The sequence below is a fragment of the Erythrolamprus reginae genome, chromosome 11 (genome assembly GCF_031021105.1).
Source record: "Erythrolamprus reginae isolate rEryReg1 chromosome 11, rEryReg1.hap1, whole genome shotgun sequence".
NCBI classification, from domain to species: Eukaryota; Metazoa; Chordata; class Lepidosauria; order Squamata; family Dipsadidae; genus Erythrolamprus; species Erythrolamprus reginae.
In genome coordinates, this window is record NC_091960.1 from 14,668,314 (window position 1) to 14,691,603 (window position 23,290).

Below are 23,290 nucleotides of genomic sequence, written 5' to 3' on the forward strand. Positions count from 1 at the left end.
AAAAATAAAGAAGAAAGGACAAAAAATATTTTTTTTATCATACCGGAGGTCATAAATTCATGTCATATAGTGACTTATGTGTTTTTAGGTGGAAATAGGGCATTGGGCAACAGTGTTCAGCTCTCTCCCTTAAAACACTGGCAAGGAACCAGGAGAGCCTTAAGCTTGTCATGAACGTTCTTGAGAAGTTACTTGGAATCCAGACTTAGAAGTTGTACATGGAGAAGGTCCTGGGTTCAGTGTTCCCACCATTTATATGGGCCTGAGATTTAACCCTTGCTCAAATATAAGAGAGCTATGACTAGACCTTCCAATTCAAGCCAACTTGAGAGGCTACCATAAAGAAGATGGGGGTCAACCTATTCTCCAAAGCACACAAAGACAAGGCAAGAAACAATGGATGGTAAGTGTTGTGAGTGTTCCTTGTCCACCTCAGGTCATGTCAGGTTCTGAGTATGATTAGCCAGGCCCCTCTGGATACCCTGGGTCAGGGGGGTTGCCAGCTGATGCAGAGAGTGAGGAAGAAAGTGACCTGCGTGAACCCAAGGATCCACTAGAGGGGGCTAATATGACAATGGAGGAGTGGTCCCAGTCAGAGGATGAGAAAGACATTAGGGTGGATAGTCAGTGGATAGATCCTCGCTATAGAAGATTGCTGAGAAGGCAAGAGGAGTTGCATAGTAAAAGGTATTAGCTTACAGCCTTGGCCTCTTTGGGGTGTGATGTCACTTCCAGGCAGTATTAAAGCAAAGGATTTGGGGTAATTGGGGGTGGGGTTTCAACACCATTCAACGGAAGAGGTTGTAGAGTGCGGGGGGTGCTTGAATAAGGCTTCAAAACCACAATTTCTTCCTCAATATCACTCAATATCTCTCATCAATCTCAGTATCACTCTTATCCATTTGGCTAAATAATGGTACTTAAGGTACTTAAAAGAAAAGTGGAATTGTTAGGGAGATTTTTGTTTCTCTCTCTCTCTCTTCTTCTCTCTCTTTTATGTAGCCACTTGGTTTCTTTGTTAAGATTTGTGCCTTCCCTAATTTAACTGAGATTTTATGGTGGGAATGACTTGTGGGTGTGTAAACCTGAGAGTCCAGTTATCCCCTCTTTGTACTTGTTTTTGTGCGTGTGTTTCCTTGTCTGCCCTCGAGGTAATTGCAACTTTAAACGTCTCTGATCCCTAGAGGTATAAATTTTAAATGGTTAGAAAGGCGTTTAAAGCACTGAAAAGTAAAGAAAATGTCTTTCCCCAGTTTGATCTGGCCAACTAGGCTGGGAGAGTTCAGTTTTCTTTTCTCTCCATACTTTTAAGAAACCCTAAGTTTAAGAGGGAATGTTTTAAGTTAATTTACAGGAAAATTTAGTTCTTACCTTTACTGTATGTAAATGCAAACAGTTTTTTTTTAAATATTGCTCCTTTGTAATGTTTAATGGATGCCAATTCTCTGCTGAGATGGAAATACCCGCAGCTAAAAAATATTAGAAAAACCTTCATAGATGATTACAAGAAATAACAGGAATAATGGTTGAATTCAACTCGGAACTATTCTTACTGTTCTGCCGGCGTGTCCCAACCGCCTGTAATTACAGGGTAATTAGTCCAGAAGGACACACACCACACGATAGAAGGAAAACCAAAAGGCTTTATCAACAGAAAAGCAGAAAAAAATCCCTTTTTAAATGTCAAAGGGATTTTCTGGTACACACAAGGCACAGGTTAAATGCAATCCAATTTCTCACCCAATAACTGGGAAATTGTGTCCAAATTCCAAAGTCCAGAAAGTCCACACACAGTCTTGAACAGGGAAACAGCAAAACCATGATCTTGATGAACTATAAATCCAATAAACTTCCACTAGGCTAAACCAGCACGCTGTTCTTTTTATCTGTAGCACTAATTACAGCAGCCCCACCCAACCACAGGTGGCCTTAATTATCTCCTGTAATAATCCTTCAGTTGTTCTCTCCTATGCATCACTCTACGCATGCGTGGATCTGTCATAAGTTCTTGTTCAGAATCCAGGGATGATAAGGATGATTGATCTCCTCCTGGGCTGTCTGCCAAACTCCCCCCTTCCCTGCTACTCACGCTTCCTTCGTCAGAGGAGCCTTCGTCGGGAGATTCTATCGGGAGCAAAACAGGCCTGTAGCATGTGGATGTTTCCCCCACATCCACCTCCACATTCCTTGTTTTTTATTATTGCTGTGAGCTGAGTCTACAGAGAGGGGCGGCATACAAATCTAATTAATAATAATAATAATAATAATAATAATAATAATAATAATAACCTCCTTCAAATAACTAATCCCTTTAGAATGCCTTTTCTGTGAGGGAGGGGACCCTGTTCTCAATATCTTTCCGCCCTGCACAAAATGACTCTACAACCTGTGAAAGCAGAGAGCATGGTCTTCCCTCCATTTGAGCCAGAATTGGGTTTGAATCCAGTCCTCCACTGAAAGGCATCACAGCAACCAGAATGGAGTAGATCTTCCCAAGCCTGACTGACCAGCCGTACTTTGTGCTCAAAGCAATTGGGGTTTTTTTCCATATGAAATAAGTAGAAATTTTCTGACAGTGAGAACAATCAATCAATGGAACACCCTACCTTCAGAAGTTGTGGGAGTTTCATCGCTGGATGCTCTCAAGAAGAGGCCATCCTATATGGCAGTGATGACGAACCTTTTTTCCCCTTGCTTGCCCGAAAGAGCATGAGCACACGCTATTGCACAAGCGTGTGTGCCCACACTCATAATTCAATGCCTAGGGAGGGCGAAAACAACTTCCCTCACCCTCCCTCCCAGAAGCCCTCTGGTGGCTGGAAACAGCCTGTTTCTGGTGGGCTCCGTAGGCTCGTGTTTTGCCTGCCTAGGCTCCAAAGGCTTCCCTGGAGCCATGGCAGGGTAAAAATGCCTTCCCCCACCCCCCCAGAGGCTCTCTGGAAGCCAAAAACAACCTGCCAGAACCCCTGTATGAGCCAAAAATCAGCTTTCCAGCACACATATGCATGTTAGGGCAACAGCTCAAGTACCAGCAGATATGGCTCCCTGTGCCATCTATGGCACCCTTGCCATAGGTTCGCCATCACTGCTATATGGAATGAAAAGAAGCAGGAGGACACAGCATTGCTAATCAAAATTAAATATATGCATTGGGTAAATCTGAAATGCATATTAAAAAAACAATTACTCTGAGCACAATTAATTTGTGCACAGTTACTTTTGCCCAGTGGGGTGTGAACAAAGTTACAATGGACTTTATTTCAGTTTTGCTGAGATTGTAGTAATGCTCAGCCCCAACTATACCTGGATGACAGACAGAATCCTCTGGAGCATGCACCAATGCTGGAATAGCTTTGATGCCAGCCACTTGGTGTCCATCCAATACCTGGATTTACTTTGCTTGGAAGTAACATAGCCTTAACATCTCCTAGGAACTTTGATTCCTAGTGTAGAATTTGTGTACTTTGAACCCTGGACTGGACTATGACTACGGCTTTGCCAAATGAGCCGATCGAGCTACAATCAACTTGGTTCGATGTCTCTAAGTATTTTGGCATAATGGATCAATATATTGAGATACTTGCTGAAGTGAGAAAATTTAATCACCAGCTGATTCAAGGAAATTTCTATCTAATATAGAGTTCCCTCTCTCAATCTCCCAAGAACCATTAGCACTTTCGTGTATATATCAGGGTTAGGACTAGGGATATATTCTTGCTTCTTATCCTATCTTATCCTTTTTATCCTTATTGAGGATTGTCATGACAGAAAGTTGCACAGAAGGTACATCTGCCAAAGGACCTCTTGTGTTTTGCTGGAAGATTTCCTAGCCCAGTGATGGAGAACCTTTCTTTCCTTGGATGCAGAAAGAGTGTGTGTGTGCGTTATCGTGCATGCGTGAGTGCCCACACCCATAATTCAATGCCTGGGGAGGGTGAAAACAGCTTCCCCCGGCCCCCGGAGGCCCCCTGGAAGCCGGAAACGGATTGTTTCCCAACTTCTGGTGGACCCAGTAGGCTTGTGTTTCACCCACCCCAGGCTCCAAAGAAGGGTAAAAACAACCTCCCACATCCCTCTGGAGGCTCTCTGGGAGACAAAAATCCCCTCCTAGAGCCTCTGCGTGAGCCAAAAATCAACTGGCCAGCACACACATGCACATTGGAGCCGAGCTAGGGCAACAGCTCGTGTGCCAGCACATATGGCTCCTTGTGCCATCTGTGGCACCTGTGCCATAGGTTTGCCATCACTGTCTTAGCCCATCGGGTACCGAGTGGCTGATTCTGAAAGAAGAAAACAACAATCAAGTTAATCTCCATGGTTGATTGGAAATACATGTATGATATAGGTTGGTCAGTAATCAAGGAAATTGAGCAATAGCTAGATGTATTTATTTATTTATTTTGTTAGGCTTATGAGCCGCCCAACTCCAAAATGGACTCTGCAGATGTCTGTACAGTCACTATAAGGGAGAGCAGTTCCCTTGTTCAATTGCCTTGAACAAGTCCGATGTGGAAACACTGCTCAAGGGATTTGCAAATTATGGTTTACGTCTTGGCAAATAAGCCCTTATCTCACATTAGGGCAGAAAATCCAATGCAATTTCCCTTGCACTGAATGCTTGGATTCAAACCAAGAATGGAGGACTGTCTAAAGGCAGTTGGACTACAGCTCCCATCATCCCTGATCAAAGGCCATGCTACGTGGAGTTAACAGGGACAGAAGGACACAGCATGACTAATCAAAATTAAGTTATATGCATTTGGGTTATACGCATTCAATTACTTTGAACACAATTAATTTTAATGAAACCTAAGCATAACGAAAGGGCAGGGCTATGGAAAAATGGTTGCGCTTTTTTGTTCTTTATACATAAGGGCAGAGTTTCAGTCACTGGCATTTCTGAAGTGGTCAGGATCTGTCATCAATCAAATGAACAATCTTGGGCTGGATGAAGGGAATAAAAAATTGCTTTCCCTCCTCTTAAGAAAAGAACATAAGAAGAGCCATGCTGAATCAGGCCAAAGCCCATCGAGTCCAGCATTCTGTGTCACACAGTGGCCCACCAATTGTCCATGGGGATCTTGAGCAGAAAGAGAAGGCAAGACCCTCCCTTTCCCCTGACCCCCAACAAATGGTACTCAAGGGAATCTTGCCTGCCTCAAGCAACATAGAAGCGGCACATTGACATCCGTTTCAATAACCACCGATACACTTGGCATCCATGAATCTCTCTAATCCTGCCTTGAAGCTATCCAGGCTGACAGCTGTCATTACCTCTACTGCAAGTGAATTCCATAAACCAATGACCCTCTGGGTGAAGAAATATTTCCCTTTATTTTTCCTCACTTTCTTACCTATGAGCTTTAGGGAGTGCCCCCTCGTCCTAGTATTGTGTGATAGAGAAAATAATTTTTCTCTATCCACCTTTTCTATCCCATGCATGATTTTATACACTTCGATCAAGTCACCCCTTAAACACCATCTTTCAAGGCTGAGGAGACCCAGGCGTTGCAACCTGGTTTCATACGGAACGTGCTCCATTTCCTTGATCATTCTCATTGCCCTTTTTTGCACATTTTCCAGTTCCATTATATCCTTCTTGAGGTGTGGTGACCAGAACTGTGGTCTCACCATCTGATGCCCATTCATTTCATGTGGCTTAAAGTTCCCCAGGCAAATGTCTGGATGGGGGATTATTTCCAAAACCAGAGGTGGTGTGCATGAAGCAGAAAGTCCTCTCATGTCCTTGTGATGGGTTTCCATCAGCATCTAACTGATCAGGATGGAAACAGAATGCTTAGTCTTGGGTCTGATCCAATTATGTTCTTCTTAAACAGGTAGTCCTCAATGTACAATTATTGGAAATTGCAATGGCACTGAAGAAAAAAAACACTCTCAAACAGACAAGGAATAATGGCTGGAAACTGATCAAGGGGAGATTCAACCTAGAAATCCTAGACTACTGCTCATCTGTCTGGAACCCATACCACATCTCAGACATCAACACCCTTGAAAATGTCCAAAGATTTTCACCAGAAGAGCCCTTCACTCCTCCACTCGAAACAGAATACCCTATGAAAATAGACTAACAATCCTGGGCCTAGAAAGCCTAGAACTATGGCGCCTGAACCACGATTTGAGTATTGCCCACAATTGCTGCAACGTCCTACCGGTCAATGACTACTTCAGCTTCAACCGCAACAACACAAGAGCACGCAACAGATTCAAACTTAATACGAACCGCTCCAAACTTGACTGTAAAAAATATGATTTCAACAATCGAGTTATCGAAGCGTGGAACTCATTACCGGACTCAATTGTGTCAACCCCTAACCCCCAACATTTCTCCCTTAGGCTCTCCACGATTGACCTCTCCAGGTTCCTAAGAGGCTAGTAAGGGGCGTACATAAGTGCATGGTGTGCCTTTCGTCCCCTGTCCAATTGTCTTTCCTTTCTTTCACCTATCATATATATTCTCTTCCTTTCATATATCCTCTCCTCTAAGTTCACTTTTACCCTTATATATATTACCACATGTCTATTTTTCTTCCTATGTATTTGTGTATTGGACAAATGAATAAATAAATAAATAAAATAAATAAATAAGGAGAAATTTTCTGACAGTAAGAACCATTAACCGATGGAACCAAAGTTTCCTTCGGAAGTTGTTGGAGCTTCATGACTGGAGGCTTTCAAGAAGAGATTGGATTGCCATCTGTCAGAAATGGCTTAGGGTTTCCTGCTTGGGCAAGGGATTGGGCTAGAAGCCCAACAAGATCCCATTCCAACTCCTTTAATCTGTTAAATCTGTTAATAGAAAACAGGAAATTCCACCATCTCTCTCTTTCTCTCTCTTTGCCCCCAACACACAAGTACACACACAAACACATACACACACACTATATATATATATACAGTATCAATAAAATAAAATATGCAATATCAATAAAATTAACTGCCTTGGAAATGGCCCTGGGTTGGGCCGAGAGGCAAATAAGGAGCTGTGATGTTCCTTCAATACACCAGGGTGATTCGACACAAAAATATGTAACCCTTCCCTGGTGCAGAGCTGAAGGGATTGGATGCTGTAGCCTAGAGGATAATTCTCTGCCTTACAAGGCAAAGGTTGCAGGTTCAAGTCCCAGTGGGTATGGCTAGCTGATGAGGCCAAAATAAGGCCAAAATAGATCTATCCTAGTCTCCCTTAATTTTCAAATTCACCAAAAAATCATGTGACATATATATACATACATACATACATACATACATACATACATATATATATATGATCTATAGTAGTCTCCATTCCTTTTCATTATCAGCAAAAATATGTTACAAACATACATATATATGCATATACATGGACATGGACATATACATATGCATATGCATATGCATATACATATACATATACTGTACATACACATATACATATACATACACATACACATATACATGTATATCCTTATTACTGAATAAATATAAGAACATGACTCAGGAGACTCCAAAGCTATCCTGAAGGCTACTGATTTATACCTGCTCAATATCTTAGTATACACTTTATAGCTATGGCAAAGAGCTCTGTTTGTTCAGTGGATAACTTGTTCCCAGAGTTGCACATCCTTCTTCAAGAGACTGCATTCAAGATACTAAGAAACTGTGGCATTTGAAGCTAATCACATTCTTCCCATCCTTTTGCAGGCTTTTTATGAGGCTTTCTCATTAATACTAAAGAAAATATTAATTTCAAATTGACTCACCTGATTAGTGGATCAACATTTTATTAGCAATGCCAAAGTCTTTATGACCAGTTTGGAATGGACTGTTAATTGTGTATTAAGAATGAAGACTTAACTTAATTAGGGGAAAGTTGAAGGTGATTCAAGGAAATTGCCATTCTGGCTCCATTTCTTTAATGGCTGGTTGAAAAATATTGACCGGGTTCGTATCCCCCAAAAATTCCTCAGGTTTGTAAACAGCAAAATGGTACCTCTGTCAAGGCCTTGGTTAATGTTTGTCTTTAGGGAGCTGACCAAGCTAAGTCCAAGATAAGAGATATTTTTGCTATCAACATTTTAACATTGATTATTTATTATTGCTGCTCTTGCAATATCTGCAAACTGCCTGGAGCCAATGGGGATGGAGGGTGAAATCTGCTCATAAATAAAAAATGGATAATGAAATTAAAGAGTCTCTACGGTTCAATTTGCACACCACCCTAAATTCTAACCCAGGTTAGCAAATATAATTGCTGTGTTCACATAACATGCCATGCCTAAGCAAATAAGCTATGTTATGGTTTAATTTAATGGCCTGATGCAGACACATTCTAGGTCAAAGTCTGGCTTCCCAAAGCACACTCAGCAACCACAAATCGTCCAACTTCATTTTCAAGTGTGTCATTGCCATTTTCTCTGGAAATGGCCTTGGGAGACAGAAGGGAGAGTCCCAGATTGTACAAGAGGTGTGTAAAAGGTATTTGAGCGCAGAAGGTGGGAGTATGTGAGAAACTCTTCTGAAGAGACCCTCCCTAGTTTTCTGGAAAGGAAAAGGAAAAGAAGGGATAAATACTTTCACTCTTGCAAGATTCTGTTAATGTAACTTTGCAATAAAGATAGAGCTATTAGCAGAGATGGGTTTCAGCAGGTTCTGACCAGTTCTGGAGAACCAGTAGAGGAAAATTTGAGTAGTTCCGTGTTCTGCCGGGCTCTCTGGTAGGAGCCTCCTGAAAATTCAAGGATACAAATTGCAGACGCACACACGTTTGAAAATTCAAAACAATGTTCTTTATCACAAAATTCAAAATAAACTAAGCACTCTTTTTGTATTGCAAAGAGCACTCGTCCCAAAACAACCGAGTAGTCTGTACAATTTCCCTGAAGCAGTCATTAAGTACTTAGCTAGCAGCTGTGAAGAAACTTCACAGCCCTTCTTCTTCCAACGAAATGAGACACACACACACACACACACACACGTTGCTCTGCTGTGGTTTCAAAGGCGTGAAAAATCAACAAAGTCCAGAAAACAGCAACACACGATTCCTGAAGAACTGCTATCAGATACTCTTTCACAACAGCCAAACCCACACACTGCTATTTACAGCAGCAGCCCTAATTACTGGAGCCCCACCCAACCACAGGTTGCCTCATTTTCTCTTGTAATAATCCTTCAGTTGTTGTCTCCTATGCGTCACTCTACGCATGCATGGATGTGTCATTAATTCTTGTTCAGAATCCAAGGATGATACAGATGATTGATCTCCTCCTGGGCTGTCTGCCAAACTCCCCTCTTCCCTGTCACTCATGCTTCCTTGGTCAGAGGAGGCTTCATCAGCAGATTCCATCGGGAGCAAAACAGGCCTGAGGCATGTGGATGTCTCCCCCACATCCATTTGCACATTCCTTGGGGCAGGAGCTGGGCCAGAGATAACCACAACAATTCCGAGAATCGGTAAATACCACCACTGACCCCGCTCCATCTATTCTTCGCCCCCCAAGTCCCAACTGCTCTGGAAGAAATGGGGATTTTGCTGTAGCCTTCCCTTGCCACACCCACCAAGCCATGCCACACCCACCAAACCAAGCCCACAGAACCAGTGGTTTTGGCTACTAGTCCTGATTGTGCTTCTTATCTGGAGTACCTTGTAAGGCTGGAACAATTATGATGGGTTAACATAACCATATCAAAAGCCTTTCCATTTACAGTGGTACCTCTACTTACAAACTTAATTCGTTCAGTGACCAGGTTTTTAAGTAGAAAAGTTTGTAAGAAGAAGCAATTTTTCCTATAGGAATCAATGTAAAAGCAAAAAATGTGCGAAACCACAGGGAGGGTGGAGGCCCTGTTTCCTCCCAGGAGATTCCTAGAGAGGCCCCACGGAGGCTTCTCCCTACCTTTTCCGGCCCTGTTTCCTCCCAGGAGATTCCTAGAGAGGCCCCATGGAGGCTTTTCCCTGCCTTTTCCAATTACAGTTTCAGAGGCTCAGGTTTGTAAGTGGAAAATGGTTTTTGAGAAGAGGCAAAAAAATCTTGAACACACGGTTCCTATCTAGAAAAGTTTGTAAGTAGAGGCATTCGTAATAGAGGTACCACTGTATATGTTTCTTGTGCAATGCAGCTCAAAAACATCCTCTCTTTAAAATTTTCATTTATGGAATCTACTCTCATAACCCCCCCCCCCCTCCAAATCAGTAGGACAGAAAAATTGGTTTGGGATTTTTTTTAATTATTATTTTGTTAACCAAAAAAAGTTTGTATTTCATAGTAAAAAAAAAGTCTGAAAAAATAAATATATCTACATATATCTACAATATATCTAGTCAGGCACTGGAATGCTACATAAAGAAAGTGCACACAAATATGAACCGAGGAAGATGGCAGGTAAAGTTCACTTTTCCATAACATCTTTGGTTTCAGAACTTGAGGACTGTACAAAGTGAGGCCCCTTTACTCATTTTTGTGCAAGGAAGCAGATTTTTTTTTTTGAGACTGAGCAAAATCTGTCCAAGTGCAAAAGTAAAAGAGAGCCACATGGATTTTAGAAAAATATACATTGTGCTTTAAGCGGCCACATACAAGACAAACATGTGAAGTAACATTTTCAAACAGCTATACAGAGAAATTTAAACCACAATCACCATGGAAACAAGCTAGGATAAGAGCTGCTCGGTCAGAATGTCTATCCCATCAGGTGTTTCTATGGGCATTATGGTTTAGAACCGAAGCTACATTTCCTAAAGAAAAGAGCTAAAGTGTCCGTGTTTTAGACAAGGAACGAATGCCCTTAATGAAAATAAAGGGGATTTTTTTTCTGTATGGTGATGGTACACTTATGTTTTCTGTTTTGTTTTTTGTAAAATTCTTTAAAAATCAATAAAAAATTATATTAAAAAAAAATACAAAAGTATGGGGACAATGCCCAGATTCTTAAGTGCAGTTGTGGCAAGTAACCTGGTTAAACTGTTCTTGATACCTTATGACAGTGATGGCAAACCTATGGCACGGGTGTCACAGGTGGCACGCAGAGCCATGTCTGCTGGCATGCGAGCTGTTGCCCTAGCTCAGCTCCAACGTGCATGTGTGTGCCAGCCAGCTGATTTTTGGCTTGCACAAAGGCTCTGGGAGGGCGTTTTTGGCTTCCAGAGAGCCTCCGGGAAGGGAAGGGGAGAGCATTTTTACCCTCCCGTGGCTCCAGGGAACATTTGGAGCCTGGGAAGGGTGAAACATGAGCCTACTGGGCCCACCAGAAGTTGGGAAACAGGCCATTTCTGGCCTCCAGAGAGCCTCCAGGGGGCAAGGGAAGCTGTTTTTGCTCAACCCAGGCATTGAATTATGGGTGTGGGCATTCGCGCATGTGCGATAGCCTGCACGCACCCTATTTCGGCACCTGATGAAAAAAAGGTTTGCCATCACTGCCTTATGACATTTTAAATCAGAACTTTTCAACTTAACCTCCCCTTCCTCTTTTATTTTAAAGTCTTGGGACAAAAAGGTACCCAACAGAAGGTTGCATCTGTTTCTTTTCCAGATATGTACAGATAGTCCTCAACTAATAACAGTGACTGTTTGAAATTACGGTACTGAAAAAAGTGACTGCTACCGGTGATGGCCTGCTATCAGAACGGTAAAATGCTATGTTACGGTAGCGATTTTTGGGATTTGTGCGCCGTCAATGCACACATGTGCGTGTCTGTGTGAAATTGTCCTCTGCGTATACGCAGCAAGAGGAATCCCACATGAAGACACTCATGCAAGTGAGATTTTGGCAATTTTTTTCAATTTTTTTGCTTCTGCGCATCCACAGAAGCAAAAATATCGGCGAAAATCACCGAAGTCTCGCTCACACATGTGTTCTCATGACAGCCTGGGAGGGCGCCGAAGACGGCAGACCTTCGCTGCTTACAACCATTTTTCACACAGCATCTCCCTGGTCACATGACTTACATTTGGGGTGTCTGACAACTGGCTCGCGTTTACGACAGTTGCAACGTTCCTTGGAGTCATGGGATCGCCTTTTGCAACCTGGATTCACTTAATGACTGTGTTACTAATTTAACAACTGCAGTGATTCACTTCACCACCGTGGCAAGAAAAATCGTAAAATGGGGCCCTTCATCAATTTGTCATTTAGCCACATAGATTTTGAGCTCAGCTGTGTAGTTGCGAGTTGAGGATTATCTGTACTGTCAGAAAAATAAAGAGGAATTTGGATGGACAGAACTGGGGAGGTGGGGGAAACTGTTTGATTCCCCCAAAGCAAACTAACTCTAAAATCAAATGCTGAAACAGCCCAAGCAAGTTCCAGGGAAGCGGTTTGCATTGTTACATTCAGGGTTGTACGTATTGTGTATCTCTCCCCTCCCCCCAAAATCCTTCTGGGTGCATAAATTGCCAGTTCTCCACCAGGACATTCTGGGACCCCCGTGGACAATCTTCACCCAACAAAGAGGCTCAGGAGGAGGAGCAACATCAAGGAACAGGAGAAAACTAGTGAGATAATTTCTCCTCTTTGTTATCGTCTTTAGAGTTACAGGGGGAGGAAGTTTCATTGGCAAGGATGCTCCTTGTTCATCCTGGTCCCAGCTTTCTGTAGACTTTCTCTTCTTCTCCATCAATGTTATGTGTTCTCTCCTTTGACTCCTTAAAAGAGGAGCATCTTTGGAAATGGAGGACTCCATTGACCAAGACAAGGAGCATCCTTGGGTTTCCTGCTGATCCTTTTACCTTCAGGAAACTCTTTTCCCATGGAAGACCTTGATATCTTGGAGAGAGCCTTCAATTCCGGAAAGCATAAGAACCTGTGAATTATACAACCAAATAAATAGTCAGCGTTATACCTAGGGCCCATGAATATTCACTGAAGATTGTATTTAACTTTGGGGAACTCAGCAGCCCAAGAGAAACAACGCACAACATCCTAAACCCATGCAAGCAAATATAATTCTGATGCCTGCTATACACTGAACCCATAAAAAATCATGCTATGGCTTACCAGTGGCTCTCAACCTTTCTAATGCCACAACCCCTTAATACAGTTCCTCATGTTGTGGTGACCCCCAACCATAAGTCTAACATTAATTCTCCCAACAGAGCTTTAAGCTGATTGGCAGGAAGGTCAGAGGGACACCCCTACTGTAAACGACTGATTGGTCGGATTATAAAAATATGTTCCAAAGCATCAGAATAGAAGCTTTAGTTCCTAACACCATGGGAAATTTGTCTTAGGTGACCCCTGTGAAATGGCCCTATGACCCTCAAAGGGGTCCCGACTAGTGTTGGGCAAACTCAACAAAGTTTGGGTTCGGCGAATTCACCCGAAATTTGCCGTGAAGTTCAGGTGAGTTCGCCGAACCCGAACCCGAGCAGCAGCAAGCCACTGTGGCATCCTTTTCTGTAAAAATAAACAAGGAGGTGAGGAATTCCCCACCTCCTTTTGCTTTCTTTTATTTTTACAGAAAAGGATGCCACAGCAGTGCTGCAAGCAAAAGAAGGTAGGAAATCCCACAAAAGGATTCCGGGGGCGGGGCATTGACGTCACGGAGACTCCTTCCTCCCTTTTTGGCCGGCCAGGAAATAGTCTCTGTGATGTCAAAGCCCCGCCCCCGGAATCCCTTCGTGGGATTTCCCATCTCCTTTTGCTTGCAGCGCTGAAAGCAAAAGGAGGTGGGGAATCCCACAATGGAATTCCATACTCTCCTCCCGGGCGTCATCGTTTCGCGGTGTTCAAGCGAACGCTGAACCTGAACCGAACTTTACCCAAATTTTTTAAAAAGTTCTGGTTCGGGTTCAGTATGCCGAACACTGCAAAGTTCGGCACAAACCCGAACTTTACAAGTTCAGTTCGCCTAACACTAGTCCCGCCCCCCACATTGAGAACCACTAGCTTAAGCAGTGACCTGATTTGGAAAATATACCAAGAGTGGCTTAGTTCCCATCACACATTGAGGCAAGTTGCGGCATGTTGTCAATAGTTTCCCTACTCTTTTAGATGAGATTTTTGTATTAGGAAGAACTCACTAAATCAATAGGAAATGAATTTATTAGCAAAGGGGATGTGCTTTCCCAAGGCTTGGAAAACCATTTGTTTGAAAGGGTATAGGATCTCCTGCTTCTTGAGCAGAAGATGTCCGAGATCCTTTCCAAATCTATTATTCTGTTAAAACAGATATTCTAAACTGGAGAGAGATGGATTTCTGACCGAGAATTAGCCAAAGAACTCCTCCATGTCCAGAATTTCAAGAGGAGGGTGAGCAGTGACTGTGAAAACTCTGGTCCAAAGCATTTTGTGGATGTTCGCATTTGCCCAATGGGACTGGATATGCAGCAAAATCGTTCCACGAAACAGATATTAAAACATTCACGAGCAAACTTTTTACCTGAAAACTTTCCAAAGCTGAACTTGTCCAGCTTGGGATTTCTGTGCTGGCGAAGCTTTGCCAATATTCCTGTGCCTTTGGGCAGCTGCATTTTCATGGAATTTCTGGAAAAAAGAAAAGACCAATATTAGTCCCATAAGAGAGTACTGAGAATGGCAGAATAAAGAGAGAAGGTATTAATATTTCTTAAACATGTAAATTGCTTTTTGAAAAGCTTTTATTTTACTCTGCAAGCTTTCACACATTTTTCTCCTCTTTGTTTGTGTGTCTATGTCTCTCTCTCTCTCTCTTTCTCTCTCTCTCTCTCTCTATCTATCTATCTATCTATCTCGCTCTCTGGGTCTCTGTCTCACTCCCTCTTGCTCCTGTGTGTATCTATTTGTGTGCATGTGTGTTTAACAAAGACAGAATCCAATTCTTAGAAAAGTTTATAGCTTTGATTTACGTATACAAGAATTTCCATGCATCCAGTTTAATTATCATAGTGGTAAAAAGATAATTATTTTTACTACATTGCCATTCCAGTTATTGTATTGTTATATACTACATATTTAAATGACATTGCTTTCTTCATTCATTTCTTAATTAAAATAATGGTGGCATAACTAAAAATTAGAAAGGGGATAATCAAAGCAAGACTTTAATTTAATATAAATCTGTATACTACTCTTAGAACTATATAGTAGAATTCTTTATTGACCAAGTATAATTGGACAAGCAAAGAATTTGTCTGTGTTGTTTGTTAATTTGTTAAACACAACAAATCTCATTATTGATATTTTATTGGCAATAAAAGGAGTGAAGTTTGGAATTTGTACATTGGTATAAAATAACATTGAAATATTAAATAATCAAAGAACAAAGGATTATAATTTAACAAAATATGTGTATTATTACTACAAGTTTATAAAAGTGCAATTGTACTAAATATGAAGAATATTGCTTTATCTTATTTATACTAAAATTTAAGATACTCCAGTACCACACTATTCACACAATGATATTTGTTAAATAAAAAAAATTTTAAAACTTTTTTAAAAGTTGCTTTTTTTATAAGACCTAGCTGGATTTCTAAAAGAACAAGGTGACGCTAGAAATTTCAATTTGTCAAGAAAAATATATATGTTCAGCAATTTAAAGAAGGAATAGACAACTGAATTCTCTTCACTGTTTTGGATAACCACAGCCATCGTTCTCAGAGAGTATAACTGTAGAGAATATGTGTGTGCCTGATTAAGAGAACTAAAGAAGAGATTATTAAAAATAGCCCTCTTAGCCTCGAACTATTCTACTCTATTGTGTTTTTTTTAAAGGAGATTTCAATTTAATCTACAGCCATCAGAGAGAATGCATCATAGAGGCAAGTGACATAATAATAAAAGGGATGCTTTTGTGGTTTCTACCAAGCATCTATGATGACTTCCATGGGGCAGCTTATTTAGTGGTGCAATTGTGTGTGAACAAAGTTACAATGGATTCTATTTCTGTTTGGTTGAGAATGCTGTATGAGCCCAGCCATTGTGAGCTTTTATCAGCTTATTGAGATGATCTTGTTCTCAGAAGGAGATCAGGAGCTGATCAGGAACATGGATACCATCCCATTTTTCTCCATACAGTGGAGACATGACATAAACAGAGACCATCCCTGTAGATTCTGACTGTGAAACAGAGACAACTCCACATAGCCTACCACCCATTACAATACGGAAACCCAAATGGGAAGGTGCTAACTTGCTTGGAGGAGCTCCACGAAAGCTGGGTCTGCTCAACAGTAAATCACTAGTAGCCTGCTAGTAGTGTTCAGTCCCAACTATATGTGTATGATGGACAGAAGGTCTCAATAGTTAATCCTCTGGAGCATACGCCAAAGCTGGAATAACTTTGATGCCAGCCTCTTGCTGTATATCTGTTCAATACCTGGATTTAGCCGATTGAGCTAAATTCAACTTGGTTTGATGTCTCTAAGGATTTTGGCATAATGGATCAATATATTGAGATACTTGCTGAAGTGGGAAAATTTAATCACAAGCTGATTCAAGGAAATGTAGGATCCCATATACAGCTCCCGCTATCAATCTCTCAAGAACCAATAGCACTTTTGTGTATATGTCAAGGTTAGGATTAGAGATATATTCTTGCTTCTTATCCTACTTACTGAGGATTGCCATGACAGAAAGTTGCACAGAAGATATCCTTGAAATGTGAGCAGGAACATCTGCCGAGGGACCTCTTGTGTCGTGATGGAAGACTTCCTAGCCCATAGGGTACCGAGTGGCTGATTGTGAAAGAAGAAAACAACAATTGAGTTAATCCCCATGGTTGATTGGAAAGACATTTATGCTATAGGTTGGTCAGTAGTCAAGGAAATTGAACAATAGCCAGATATCTCTGCAGTCACTCTGAGAGAGAGCAATCTCTTTGCTCCAGATATGCTAACCATTCAATTGGCCTTGAACAAGTCCGATGTGGAAACTCTTCTGAAGAGATTGGCAAATTGTGGTTTATGGCTTGGCAAATAAACCCTAATCTCACATTAGGGCAGAAAACCCAGTGCAATTTTCCTTGCACTGGATGCTTGGACTCAAACCAAGAATGGAGGACTCTCTAAAGGCAGTTGGACTACAGCTCCCATCATCCCTGATCAAAGGCCATGCTACATGGAGTTAACAGGAACAAAAAGGCACAGCATCACTAATCAAAATTAAGTTATATGCATTGGGTTTCTCTGGAATTCATATTAATAAGCAATTACTTTGAACACAATTAATTTTAATGAGACCCAAACATAACCAAAAAAGTTGTGAATGCCCCAACACTGGAAGCTTTAAGCAGATGTTGGATAATCATCTGTCTGAAGTAGTGTAGGGTTTCCTGCCTTAGCAGGGGGTTGGACTAGAAGACCTCCAAGGTCCAACTCTGTTGTTGTTTTTATATTATTATTATTATTATTATTATTATTATTATTATTACTATTACTATTACTATTACTATTATTATTGCAAGGCTATAGAACAATGGTTGAGTTTTTGTTCTTCGTGCATAAAGGCAGTTTCAGTCAATGGCATTTCTGAAGTGGTTGGCATCTGCGATCAGTGTAATGAACATTCTTGGACTGGATGAAGGGAATGAAAAGTTATTTACCCTCCTCTTCTGATATCCACTAATTCATGCAGCTTAAAGTTCCCCAGGCAAATTTCTGGAGGATAAGGCTATCATATATTATGCATGGGAATGTCTGGATAGGGAATTATTTCCAAAACCAGAGGTGGTGTGCACGAAAGCATAACATTAACGCAGCAAGTCCACTCAGGTCCTTTTGATGCGCTTCCATCACCATTTAACTGATCAGGATGGAAATAGAATGCTTGGCCTTGGGTCTGATCCAATTGTGTTCTTCTTAAATAGCAACCAGTTCTTGCACTTACAAATGTCACAGCATCCCAGCACTCACCTGCTTAATGACTGCAACAATTTATGACTAAATTGTTGCAGAGACTAGACTTTCAATCCTGGGCCTAGAAAGTTTAGAACTAAGACTCCTTAAACAAGATCTAAGTATTGCCCACAAGATCATATGCTGCAACGTCCTGCCTGTCAGCGACTACTTCAGCTTCAACCACAACAACACAAGAGCACACAACAGATTTAAACTTAATATTAACCGCTCCAAACTTGACTGTAAAAATATGACTTCAGTAACCGAGTTGTCGAAGCGTGGAACTCATTACCAGACTCCATAGTGTCATCCCCAAACCCCCAACACTTTACCCTTAGATTATCTACGGTTGACCTATCCAGATTCCTAAGAGGTCAATAAGGGGCGAGTACAAGTGCACTAGAGTGCCTTCCGTCCCCTGTCCTATTGCTCTCCTATATCTCCTATACCTTTCTTCTATTCCTATATCTCTTCTTCTATTCTTTCATTAATATGTTCTATTACTATATCTTCTTTTCTATTCTTTCATAGATACATTTTACCATGAGTATCTCCTCTATAACCTTCATCATGTATTTTACTATGTGTATATAGATATATACCCACTAAAACCCTCATTGTGTATTGGACAAAATAAATAAATAAAATAAAAAGTCCAGGCTCAATTATGATTCTAAGCTGAGGACTATCTATATTCACTGCTGCTCAGTGGTACCTTTTCATATTGACCAATCTGGACTTGAAGAAGCTCAATTGTTTTTAAAAAAGAAACCAAGGACCTCTTATAAAGTTTGCAACTTTGGAGCACTGCCTTTTGGTTATCCTGCAGGGCCTGTGAGTCTCATCTGCCAGGCTTTCCCCCTTCTTAAAAGTAAATAAAATAAAACTGGAGAGAATGACATCCACCTTCCTCACTGGATTGTTACACAATGCCACAGATTAGCAGGCATACTTAGAGCCACACCTACACCGCAAGGGTAGTCTGTTTGGCTTGGATCCTAAACTGCTCAAGGAAGACTTTTTGAGAGCTCTTGGGGTCTTGCCATATCGTGCAACTGGCCAACACCTTCTTGATAATTTTATCTATCTGAGGCTATTCAGCGTTAAACTGCCTAACAAAGACCAATCAGCCCTTTGAAACATTTATATTTTAAGTATCACCCAAAATCAAGATAGGGTGGCTAAAGAAAAGAACAATAAAGAAATAAATAAAAATTTTTGCAAAGCAACACGTCAGATAAAAGAATTCAAAAATTAATATTATATAAAAGAAGTGTAATTCTCTGATCAAACATCCAAAAAGTGGGGAAACTTTCATTTCCCAAATGTTGTATGTGTATGTTTTTATGTATGTTTTTTCTTTTGTCTTGTATGTCATATTTGTAAAAAAACACAAATTATATATATATATATATATATATATATATATACACATACATATACACATACACATACACATACACACACACATACATACACACACACACACACACATATATATATATATACATATATATATATATATATATATACATATATATACATATATATACATATATATATATATATATATATATACATACATACATACATACATACATACATACATACATACATACATATATATATATATATATATATATATATATATATATATAAAAACAAAATCAAGATAGGGTAAGAAGTTGAAGGGTTCTTCAGAGTGTTATTTGCAAAAGAGAGAGAGAGCAGTGAACATGGCTTGTCTGCTGGCATCCTGTCTGAGATTCAGTGTTCCCTCTAATTTTTTTGGGGGGTGGGCGGAAAAGTATAGTGTCTGAGCGGCAGTTCCTTCAGGACTGGGCGGCACAGAAATAATAAATAAATAAACAAACAAACAAACAAATAAAAACCCCACCCTGTTTTGCCTGAGAGAATTTCAAAATAAAATACTGTCCTGTGTGTCTATAACAGTGAGCTCATAATAGGGCAACTCTATCAATATCAAAATGCCACTTAAAGAGTTGAGCTAGTTTCAAGCTAGATTCTGATTTTCTTTCCCTCTTCCTTACTCCCATTCTTTTTCTTTCTCTTTTCCTTCCTCTCTTTTTTCTATCTGTTTCTCTCTCTTCCTCTCTTCCTCTCTCTCTCCTTCCCTCTCTCTCTTTCCCTCTCGGCTTCTGGGCAGGTTTGGAAAACTCTGAGTTGAGGATGATTTTTAAGTGAGCGATTGCTCACTGCTCAGCTTAGAGGGAACTATGCTGAGATTACAAGCAAACCTCTTTGTAGCTAGTCTAGTCATTCTCATGGATTTTGTAGGATAAATTTATCATGGAATCAGACAGAAATTTGGCCCTTTTGGCCCAGTACTGGGAACACTGACTGGAAGTCTTAGCTGCTGCAAGGTTTCAATAGCACTTAAATTTATATATTGCTTCACGGTGCTTTACAACCCTCTCCAAGCAATTTACAGAGTCAGTCTATTGCCCCCAATAATAATCTGCATCCTCATTTTACCCACTTCGGAAAGATAGAAGGCTGAGTCAACAATTAAGCTGGTGAAAACTGAAGTGCTGCAATTGGCGAAATTAGCCTGCAAATATTGCATTCTAAGCACTGTGCCACCACGGCTCAGATAAGTGTGTTTCCTACAACCAACCTCGATATGTTGTAGATCGGAACTCGAATTTTCTGCATGCAAAGATTTTTGCCCTACTGAACACAAGGCCCCTCCAAACTTTGTCAAAAAACCTAAGAGCTCTGCTTACCTTGGTGTGTTGATCCAGATGATACCAAGGTGGCAGAAATAGACGCACTCCTTGTCTATCCAGCTGGTGCAAGAACATCTCTTGGTCCTCTGGTGCTGATTGCTGTTGGCTGAGAGATGGGATTCTGCTGCCGCTTGGCCTGTTCATATGCCCGGAGGGAAAAGAAAGAAGAGAAAAAAATGAATCGGTCACAGCTCTAGCTGGGAAGAGCCAAGAACACAACCTGGTATATAAACAGAGTGATTAGCCTGCCCCCTAGGTTTTCCAGCTTAATTGTTTTATAGCAGCGGCAAGCTTTAGTTCAGTGTTTCCCAACCTTGACAACTTGAAGATCTCTGGACTTCAACTCCCAGAATTCCCCAGCCAGCGAATGCTGGCTGGGGAATTCTGGGAGTTGAAGTCCAGAGATCTTCAAGTTGTCAAGGTTGGGAAACACTGCTTTAGTTAATGCCTGAGATTGAAAGATCATTTATTCACTCCATTTGTTTACAGACTCCACGAGTCTTTGGGCTGTTGCTCAGCAAGAAGCCAGATGCCGAAAGCGATAGTGGACGTCTCGTTAAGCTGTACACTTTGGCCCGTGTTTGCAATGCCTCCCCGTTATCAGTCGAAGAGGCGGATTCATTAGCAAATAAGATCAACACTCCCCCGCGAACTGACAGAGCCTGGCTAGAGGGCGGTCGTGGTGATGCGTTTGGCTCTTTTCTAAATTCAGCCACAATCATCTCAAGCGTGGGCGAGCTATGAATAGGACTGAGCCCTTTTTTAAAAAGAAAAAAATATTATTCTTTTGCTGCAAACAAAAGCCAAGGTTTTTTTTCCCTTTCCCCCGTTAAAGAAAAAAAAATAGCAAGCCAACAGAGAGAAATGTTTTATGGTGCTAGGAGTAAACTCAGGGGACCCTCGCATCGCTGCAAAGCCAAATTTCACCAGAGCTGTTTTCCCCCAAGCCTGGAGGCACCTCGAAGCCCGAAAGCAAAATTTGGTCTGGCTGCAGAGATCATCGGAGGATGGCGATGGTGCTTTGGCATCTGGCTGAGAAAGAACTAAGGAGGGAGGGGGATGGTCAAGAGCTAAGGCTGCTTCCCGAGCAAAATGCATTTTGGAAAAAAAAACTTTGCTGGATTTAAAGCAGGCACAAAGCAGAGCCCCGAAACTGTTACGCTTAAAGAAAAAAATTCCTGACGATTCTCACCTTCTGGCAACAGGACGCAAAGGGCGACTGCAAAGGAAAAGAAACAGGACAGAGAGTTTACCATCGTGGCTATCTTAAAATCCTTTTAAGAGGCGGACAATTTGCTTCCCTTTTCCCTCCCCAGAGCCGCTTCTGAGGTCCCAGGTCTTGTCTGCAGGTGTTTTATAACCCGGCCGGCCGCGCGTCACTCGTGGGCACGCCTCTCACCTCGCCCTCCCTGCCTGGGACGGGGGCGCCCTTCGGTTGTTGGCGAGCCAAGGGGGCACCGAGCCAACCAACCGCCCCGTCGTGCCACTGCAGCCGCCACCGCCCGGCGTCGCTTTCTGGCCCGGCTGACCAAGTTGCGCTCCTCTCCCCACAAGCGACTGTCCAGCAGCGCTTGGAGACGTTTGCGCCTTTCCCTCCGGGGTATCTTCGGCTTCGTCCAAGAAACGGTCCCGAGGGCTGGGTGTGGTGGGATTTAGAGGCAGGAGGGGTGGGGCAGCGGAAGATCGGCGATCTGTGCCCCGGCTGATTCGTTGCCTGGATTGTGGAGCGTAGTTCCATCGTCCTCAGCCCTGCCGACTGGAGGAGTGGGGGTTTCAACGCGACGTTTTGGAGAAGTCCCAAGTTCGAGAGAGTTTGGGTTGGAAAGAAATGGTTTAGTTTTACAGAGGTCTCCAAACTTGGCAAACTTTAAGACTTGTGGACTTGAACTTCCATAATTCTATGCTGGCTGGAGAATGCTAGGAGTTAAAGTCCACAAGTCTTAAAGTTACGTACGAGGTTTGGGGACCCCTGATTTTAGTACTTGAAAGAAAGGCAAGTTCTCATCCCAGGAGTGGGTGATAGTTGGTAAAATGTCCCCTTCCTGCACCATAATTCAGCTTGGGTGCTTTCCAGCAACCTACTACATTTTTCTCTCTAGCCCTTTTCTTCTTCTTCCCAGCAATCAACTTTACAAATCAACATACACCATGCCTGTGGTTATGTGGGATATGTTTTTTTTAACATATATATGTATATATTATACATATATATGTATATATATAAATATACATATATATATATATATATTTCATTTTGTCAAGTAGTATTGGTAGTATGCAAAGATATAACACTGTTTATATAATGATATGGGTACTAATAAGAAGGAAACAATAGGACAGGGGACAGTAGGCATGAATTGGGTGAGATCAACAGTGGATAGTCTAAGGGTCACATTTTGGGGGGTTGGGTTATGCACGGAAGGAAGGAAGCAAACAAGCAAGGAAGAAAGGAAGAAAGGAAGAAAGGAAGAAAGGAAGAAAGGAAGGAAAGAAACAAGCAAGAAAGGAAGGAAGGAAGGAAGGAAAGAGAGGGAGGGAGGCTAATATACATTGAGATATAAGGTGCCACCTCCCATTTCCCCCCATGGATATCTCAGCATTTAGTGTTTGGGGATTAAATGTTCCAGGGAGTGGGGAGAATGTATCTAAGGTTTTGAAGAGCAATTTCAGCAGGAAATCCATGCTGGTGGGGGGAAATCTAATGTCCTGCCCAGTTTGGTCCCCAGGGGG

General features: G+C 41.6%; 1 protein-coding gene across 1 annotated transcript; it reads right to left on the reverse strand.

Moving 5' to 3' along the window:
• Positions 1–10,217: 10,217 nt before the first annotated feature.
• Positions 10,218–21,868, reverse strand: EDN2 (endothelin 2). The gene is made up of 5 exons (XM_070763685.1): positions 21,753–21,868; positions 20,558–20,696; positions 16,530–16,649; positions 14,375–14,478; positions 10,218–12,796 (listed from the first exon to the last, which is right to left on the reverse strand). Exons 1-5 carry the CDS (start codon positions 21,814–21,816, stop codon positions 12,774–12,776), a joined length of 450 nt encoding a protein of 149 aa, XP_070619786.1. The 5' UTR covers positions 21,817–21,868; the 3' UTR covers positions 10,218–12,773.
• Between the last annotated feature and the right edge of the window lie 1,422 nt (positions 21,869–23,290).